Source organism: Pteropus vampyrus, unplaced genomic scaffold (genome assembly GCF_000151845.1).
Source record: "Pteropus vampyrus isolate Shadow unplaced genomic scaffold, Pvam_2.0 Scaffold275, whole genome shotgun sequence".
NCBI classification, from domain to species: Eukaryota; Metazoa; Chordata; class Mammalia; order Chiroptera; family Pteropodidae; genus Pteropus; species Pteropus vampyrus.
This window is the reverse complement of record NW_011889056.1, coordinates 413,192-421,530: the sequence shown is the minus strand read 5'-3', so window position 1 is coordinate 421,530 and position 8,339 is coordinate 413,192. Positions and strand designations below refer to the sequence as shown.

At 57.7% G+C, this 8,339-nt stretch overlaps 1 protein-coding gene across 1 annotated transcript in view; it reads right to left on the bottom strand.

The window, feature by feature from the left end:
* ABCD1 (ATP binding cassette subfamily D member 1) overlaps positions 1-7,962 on the bottom strand; it is a 17,575-nt gene extending 9,613 nt beyond the window's left edge. Inside the window, exons 1-2 of the mRNA XM_011375525.2 lie at positions 6,710-7,962; positions 3,614-3,794 (exon numbers count right to left, since the gene is read on the bottom strand). Coding sequence (XP_011373827.1) covers positions 3,614-3,794; positions 6,710-7,618 — 1,090 coding nt within the window. The 5' untranslated portion in view covers positions 7,619-7,962. The remainder of the gene's footprint in view (positions 1-3,613; positions 3,795-6,709) is intronic.
* Between the last annotated feature and the right edge of the window lie 377 nt (positions 7,963-8,339).

Below are 8,339 nucleotides of genomic sequence, written 5' to 3'. Positions count from 1 at the left end.
ATTCTGAGGGTATTGGATATGGGGGAGCGAGCAGCACCCACTGGGGGTTTCGGGGGAAGCCAGGGCTCCTGAGGCTGAAGCGGTGGGAAGGGCTCTATCCAGGGGCACCTGTTGGTCGGAGGGAGGATCCTCAGGGATATGGTGGCAGTAGGGCAGGAAGGGACAGGAAGTCGGCTTAGGGCACATGGCCTCCAGAGCAGCTCAGGTGCAGCGTGAGGCGGAAAGGGGATGTGATGGCTGGCCAGAGCGCTTGTGTCATGTTCTGGAGCCTGGCCCAGGAATCCAGGGGACTGAGCGAGGAAGGGGGTTTTTTATTCCCAGTCTAAGGTTCTGGACCTTCCTTCTGACTGTGCCCCTGGGTACACAGTCCCCAACAAGCAAGTGGACACAAGCCCTCTTCCCAGGATATCCTGAGAGCTGGACAGTGACTGCACATTAAGGGGAAGGGTCTGCAGGTGCCCGGGGCATTCTGGCAATGGCTGGCACCTTCCTGCAGACGGAACCAACTGCCCTCGGGCAGCTAAGACCAGGGCCTCAGAGCAGTACACCCAGCAGCTGTGTGCAGGAGGCCGCCCCTCCCCTGGGCCCTCCACCTTTGCAGGGCCAGCAGGCCAGAAAGGGCAAAGGCATCTAAATCTTTTCCAGTTGATAAGTGCCTCTTTCCTCCCACCAGCCCCCGGGGTTCTCAGCCTCCCTGAAGCACCTGGAGCGGGGAAAAACAGACAAAAATCCAGGCCTCATTGAGATCCCAATCTATAGGGGCAGAGAGACTATAAACCAGATAGCTAAGTGCAGTAGATAGGGTGTTCAGTGCTTGGGAGTGCGGGAAGGCTGGGGAGGGAAAGAGAGAGGCAGGGTGACGGGTAGGGCAGGCCTTACCTAGAGGGCACCTGTGAATGGAAACTCTGACAGAAGGAGGGCAGGACCTCAGAAGTAAGAGTATTCTTGGCAGAGGGAAGAGCATGTGCAAAGGCCCTGAGGCAGAAGCCTGCCTGGTGTTTTGGGGGACTAACAAGGAGGCCAGTAAGATGCAAGGGAAGTGACCAATAGAGACAGGAGCATTTCACATTTTCACAGGTAACCGACTATAAGGGCCATGAGATTGGAGACAGGAGCTCATGCTTCTTTAATTGCTCGTGAAGCCTAGCATGGCAGAGGCTCCGAAAGGTCCTAGGACTTCAGAGGAGAGAGAGGTCTTGGAGACTAGACAGGCCAAGCTGTGCCCAGTGCCAGGCACAGGGGGAAGTGGCTGTAGGCAGTTCCTCACAGAAACCATGGGTCCGTCCCTATCCTCTGGACAAAGTGTGCTGACTAGGTGTGGTACCAGTGCCTAAATCAGGGCCACCCTTGATGTAGGGTCATTGGTAGAAAGTAACTACCCCCCTCCAATTAGTTCCTTTCCCAGAGAGTGACACACAGCTGAGGGTACAGAAGCCCCAAGGTAGAGCCACCAATAGGGAGAGAATCAGAGAGACTTCTGGTTCTGAAACGAGTCAGGCTCTCTCTCTCTAAACATAAATGACAACCCTCTTCCTACCGGACTACATAAAGTAGAACACCTCTGAAAGCAGAGCTGTGCTCGTAGGAAAGCGAGGCAAATTCCCAGGAGCCCGCAGAGAAGCCAGCAGCCAGGTGCGCCAGTGAAATCCCCAGAGATCAGAAGACAGGTCATGTAGCCAGAGTTCCAGGCCCAGGAACCAAAGGTCTCCTCTAAGATTTCGTAATTATGTGTCTGGGGTTCGAATGAATATCACCTCCAAGTTCAGGAACCCCTCCTCCCCAAGCTGAGACGTTAATGTGAAACTGGCTTCCAAGTGGTTAATTCCAGGAGTGCGTGGCCAAAATTAAGGCCAATAGCACTGGGCAATGGTACCTTCCTGTTAGGCCACTCAGGGTTCTCAAGAAAGTCTGGTTGCAAAACCCACAAGGAAAGAATCTACCATGAGCGAAGATTGGCAGATGGAAGATCAAGCTGGCTTAGATCCCCAAGAGTTCAGATAACCCAATAGCTAGATAGAGACTGTGGAATAAGTATCATTAATACGATATACAGCATAAAAGGAGCATTCAAAAAGATGAGGAAATCAGACGCTTGTCAAAACAGTCTGAAGTTCCTAGTTGAATAAAGAATCTATTTTAAAAATTCTATCTGAAGGAGAATCAAATAGAACTTGATAGAAATAGTCGCTGAAAATTTGAAAAAAAAATCAGATTAGACTCAGGCGAAGAGAAAACTGGCGAATGAGTGAACAGGAAGATGTGAAGAAATCTCTCAGGCTTCGGCACACATAGGGCTGGATGAGAAATAGTGAAGTGAATAGGAGAACCACAGAGGAGAGGGGCAGAAGGCCCACATGTGTCCAGCAGGAGTTCCAGAAGCAAAGAGTAAAGGAACGAGAGTGATACGATATTTGAAACGATAACAAAAAGAGAGAAGGAAAAAAAAAAAAAAGAACGAAAAGGTAACAGCTGAGGATTTTCAGAATGATGGAAAAAATCTGAATATTCTAAGGCCATATAATGAGTCTCAAGCGGGATAAACAGAAACCCACAGGTGAACACTTCAAAGCGAAACTGCAGAATACCAGAGCAAGAAAGTCTGTAACTAGCCAGAGGGACAATGCAGGCTGCTGGGGGACCTTGAGCTGATAACGAGCAGATTTTCCAGCAGGGACAATGAATTATTGTCAATGGGCTGAGAGCAAATAACTGTCCGCCTGGACCCCCACACCCAGGTAATCTTTAGTTCAGGGTGGGAGGGTAAAATAAAGACATTCTCAGGCAACGAAATAATTGCGAAGTGCCCATGACGAAAGCCTTGCAGAAAAACACTTCTGAAAGATGCCTATCTGGAGAAAAGGGCTGGTGAGCGGAGAGAAATCAGCAAACAAAGGGCTGGATTTAAACAGGCATCCACGCGACAAAGCAATAGCCAAGTATAAAAATACAGGAAAGCAAACTTGACACTGGGGTACATCAGCACCATCAGCTGGGGCTGGTCCCCGAGTTCCAGGTGTTCTAAGGGCCAGGATGGGGAGAAACCATCAATTAACGGAGAATGTTCTCAGTGCGCACGTATGCAGCGACCTTTGAAAGGGCAAGCACGAAAAGACTGTAGATGGAATGAATGTGTTGCAAAACAGTAGAGGAACAAAATGGGAATTCAGGTGATCCGATCGCTAAAATTACAGGTAGAACAGGCTTCCGGACCCCCCCCCAGGCCTTGGGGCAGAGGTCTCTAGACTCTGCAACCTGCTAGAGCTGTTTGAGGCGTGGGCGAGCCAAGACCCAGAGATGAGGGGCTTGCTCCAAGTACTTCCCCATCCTCCCACTTCCGAGTCACGGTTGAGCAGAGGACAGGTACAGGTGGGTGAGGGTATATGTGCCCGGTGAGGGGACACGCGGTGCTCCTGAGTCGCAGTCCCCGGGCTTAGCTGAGATGCTGTAAAGGGGAGACTCACGCAGGGTGACAGGCAGCAAGGGAGAGCATGACCTCCGGTGACTTTGAGGGAGGCAGCAGTGGAAGGGGCAGATGGGCCCTGCCGAGCCTAGCACCCAGTGGTCTAGGAAGACAGGGCCCTGAGCCCCGCTCCCGGGGAGTGCTGACTCTCACCTGACTCTGAGTAGCCCGTGGCCGTGATTATGGGGACGGCCACCATGAGTAGGCCTGAGGCGCTCCACACGTACTTCATGAGGAACTGCTCCAGCATGACGTACCACAGGCGCTCCAGCAGGATGAGGTTGATCTGCGAAGCCAGGGCTTTGTAGGAGTGTTGTAGCAGGGCCAGCTCCACCTGCCGGGGAGGGGGCGACAGAGAGAGCCTGAGAGGTCACATGGTAACTACCGTGGGGGCGACAGCAAGAGGCCCCAAGTGCTGTGGGCGTGCGCACACACGTGCCATGCCAACTGATGGCCATGACAAGGTTGACAGCTGGGGGTTATGACTGGGCCACGTTTATAGCAGACAGGTCTCGAACTAGGGGCGAGGGGGGCGGTGCGGGATTGTCTGATGCCATGGCACTGGGGTACAGTGGCAGGGAAGAAGAGACTCCTGTCCCCCACCTGCCAAGGCCCATTCCCATCCACTACCTGTGGGATTGAGGCGCTCGCCATGCCTCTGTCTTTGTCCTGTGCAGCTTTTTGACACGGGCCAAAGGCAGCCATCTTGCCCGTTTCTTTGGGTACCTGCTGGGGACTAACCTGAAGCCAGCAAAGGGCAGTACAGGAAAGTAAAAGGCAGCACTTCATTTTGAAGAACTTGGTTCAACAATCTACTTAGGCCTACTTAGGCCCTGCCTCCCCCTACCCTTCCCAGGGTTCCTCTGGGTGGGAAACTGCCACTGCATTCTCCCACTGAAACCTGGAGGGAATGCTTCCTGGCCAGGCCCGCAGGCCTCGCCCAATAATGGCAGCCCTGCCCCTGAGCCCGGCCCTCAGCATCGCTGTGAGCCAGCTGAGGACTGTAGCTCACGGCTCAGCAGTGAGGTGGGCCTCTCCTGCCCTCCCCACCCCTCCCTCTTCTCACACTGGCCACCATCTCCCATCCTGAAATGGGTACAGGCCTGGAGAAGAGAGAGAAAGGAAGGGAGAGGGAGAGAAAGAGGCAGGGGAGCTGGAAGTGCCAGGAGATGGTCACAGCAAGGCGGTTATTGGGTCATGGCTTCCTTGGCTCAGTACGGGAGCGTATATCCCAGCTCTGCCTTCCCACCTCTGACTGTCAACAGCTGCCCGGCCTGGCACCATGTCCTTTGCCAAGTGCTCTCACACCTGACTCGACATTTGGTTCTCACCACACGCCACCGCACCTGTATTCTGTATTCTCATGTCCATCGTACAGTAGGACACTACAGAAGCCCAGAAAGACAAAGTGACCTGCCCAAGCTCACGCACCTGAAGGGAGCAAGAGGTGTAGGATTTGGACCACGCTGGCAGAGCCATCAGGCCAGATTCTTGTAAATGATGCTTTGACTTATTAAGAAAAGTTTACCCTGCTCTCAAGCCAACAAGGGGTCGTGTACGTATATGTGTTTGTGCACATGTCTAAATAACTCTCCTGGTTGAAATCTCAGTAAGAACAGAATACTCTGCTGTCTGCCTGCCAGCTGGCCGGTCGCCTCTGCCCTAACCTGTTGGTCTGAGTCTGAGCCAGTGTCCATGAGGACACGAGCCAGTGGGACTGGGGTGAGCCACACGCCTGCACAATAAGGGCTATCAGCCCATCCATGGGGACCTGTCACCCCACGCTGCTTTCCAGCCCTTTAGCAGAAGCCTAAAGAGATAGGCTACGGATGCACCCTGGGGTTGACCCCGCTCTCATCCCCTGCCAGCAAATCTTCCTGGCGAACATGCTACCTCCTGAAGCTAGCCCAGAGGAGGTCCCCAAAGAGCCAGATCTCTCCTCTGCCCTCACCATACAGGTCCTCCGCACGGTGCGGTTCGGCCCAGCCTCAAGCCCAATCCTCTGTTCCTGAAGTGAGCGTGCTTCCTCTGAGCACCCTGGCAATCCTGACTCGTGCTGGGAGCTGGCAGGAGTGCCAGCTGGGGCTGACAATGTAGCTGCGGGTAATGTGCCAAGTGCCTCACCCAAGGCCCCGGCTGCCTGCCAAGGCCCTGCGGCCCTGGCGTGCGCTAGAGGACGAGAGGGGGTTGTGGCTGCGGACCAGGCGCCTTTTCTCCTATTCTGGAGCCGGATGCGCAAGAGGCCACCTGACCCAGAGAGGACACACAGGCCTTCAGGAGATGGATGCCATTATGCCCCTCCCCCGAAAAGCTCTCAGAACCGAAACCAGAGTTGCAGGGAGCAGGGCCTGAGGCAGCTGCAACCCCAGGCACGAGGAAGGGGAGGGGCCGGGGTGAGATAAAGGGAGCATTGGCCTGGAGTAACCTTTCCCAGTACCGGGCTCCCAGCCCTGCCCGGCCCCAGCCCTGGCCCCGGCCTCAGCCCTGGCCCACTGGGGAGCTGAGCCGGGGGGGGGGACCCAGGCGGAAGAGCGGCCGCGCCGGGGGCAGGGTGGCCGCTGGGCGGGCAGGAAGTACGTCCTGCCGAGGTGGAGGCCCCAGGCCCAGCATCCCTGGCTCGGGGCCTTGGGGAGACGGCTGAGCCTGCAGCCTGGCTGGCCCGCGGGCTCAGACGGCGGAGCCACTGACCCGGAGTGCCAAGCGCCGCCACTGCTGTGGCCGCAGTGCTGGTTGCTGCTTGTTAACCTCCGCTTGGGCTGAGTCATGCCCATAATGCCTGCCTGCCTGGCCGGCCAGCTCGGCTGGACGCCAGCCTTCAAAGGGTCCAGGGGCCCAGGAGGGATGGGCGACAGGCCACATCCCACCATCCCTGCTCCCAGACACAAGAGCCTCCTCTGGGCTGGCTGCAGGAATGGGGCCAGCCAGGAGCTCCAGCATCTCGAACCGCTAGGATCTGTAGCTCCAAGGCCAGGATAACCTCACGGAGGAAGGGAGGAAGCAGAAGTGGCCTGGAGCATGCAGGCAGTGGGCCCAGGGCAGTCCCCACCCAGCCATCCTGCTTCTCTATTTCTGTGCCTAAGTCTGGGCTGCCCAAAGCCCCGGCCATCCCCAGCCTCCCGCCCGCACCTTTGGCATCAACTCCAGCCAGCCCCTGGGCCTTCTGTGCCATTCACGACTGCCTGCCCCCCAGGCTTCCCAGCCACATGCTTTTCTCCATGCTCGGGAGAAAAGCACCCCAACCTGCCCCACCTCGTGGCCCCCATAGAAGGCGATCTCCTCTGAGTTGGCCACCACGCGAGAGTGCATGTAGCGCAGCTCCCCCTTCCGCCGCGCCTCCTCTGCCACCAGTTCGCCAAACTTGGGCGAGAAGGCTCGCAGCACGTTAGCTGTGAGGAACACCACGAGGCCAGCAATGGCCGAGGGCCAGGCCGTGCCAGCTCCACGGGAGCGAGCCGTTTGAATCAAGGTGTAGGCAGTCACGGCCACATCCAGGAGCGGCTTGGTCAGGTTCGAGTAGAGATGGGCCACAGAGGCAGCAAAGGCCACCACATCCTCTGTCAGGGACTGGTCAGGGTTGCGAAGCCGCCCGTCCATGTTACTGACTCGGTAGTAGGTCTGCTGGGAGAAGTAGAGGCTGTAGGCGTGGGCCACTAGACGGCTGCGGAAAGACAAAGCCAACTGGCCCTCTAGGAAGCGGATGGCACTGTTGATGAAGGTGGCTGGGAGGGCGATGAGGAGCCATTGCAGGAGCTGCCAGCCGAAGGCCCGAGGGTCCTTTCTCACGATGCAGCGGGCCAGCCGTCCGTCCAGGCGGGCCACGTATACCGACAGGAAAGTCCTGCTCACAAGGGCCGCTGAGTGCAGCACCAGCAGCCCCGTCTCCCGGCACAGGATCCTAGGGAAGAGCAGCCTCAAGAGCCACAAGAGTCGCTGCAAGAACACCCGGTTCACACCAGCCTTGGTTGCTGAGGCCACTGTGGCCCCGGAGACCTCCTGCGTGGACTCGCCTGCAGGCAACTGAGGGGCCCTGGCCGGAGCCAGGCATTGCCGCAGCAGGGGGTAGATTTTGTGGGCTCCATAGGCTGTGAGGGCTAGGACCACAGCTGTGCGCTTCAGTGTGGTCACCCGAGAGAGCCGGGGGGTGGAGAGCACCGGCATGTCACCTGGGCTGGACGCACGGGGCCGGGACTGGTGCCTGAGCCAGCAGTTGAGGCAGGTGGCTGGAAGAGTTGTTGCTCTGACCCCAGACTTGTTATCTAGGCAACTGGAAATCTTGCAGTAGTCCCTGAGACTGTTGCTCTAGGCCACTGGGGTGGTGCTGGGATCCCTGGTGAGGTGGGCTCAGATCCCTCCAGGGTCACGCCTCTTCAGACAGCGAAGTGGAGGAACTTGTCAGTCTCCTAGCCCCTAGGGTCAGAGCCTCAACAGGGCTCGGGCAGGGAGGGCGTTTCTTCCTCTCCACCTCCACCTCCTCCTTCTTCTCCTCTTCCTCCTCCTCCACCTCCTCCACCTCCTCCTCCTCCTCCTCCTCCTCCTCCTCCTACCCTGGTGGCGCCCCTCTCGGGGCACCAGGAGCGTCCGTCCTCTCCGTAGCCTGGCTGAAGCGACGGTGACTCCGCCACCCGTCCTGAATCCCCACCCACCCACCCCTCCCCAGGGGCGAGTCGGGGGAAGGGGAGGAGGCGGAGGAGGGGCGGGAGGCGGAGCCTGGGTGCATGGCGCTCCACCCCGTTCTGGCCCCACGGTTGGGCCCCGCCCCCTCCTTGGACCACAGAGACGTGGGAGGACCGCGCGGGCTAGAGAAACGGCCCCTCGTGTTCCCGCCAAGGCCCCGCCCTGCCTCCCTGCACGCCCAGGGCGCCGCTTCTTTCCCAGTCCA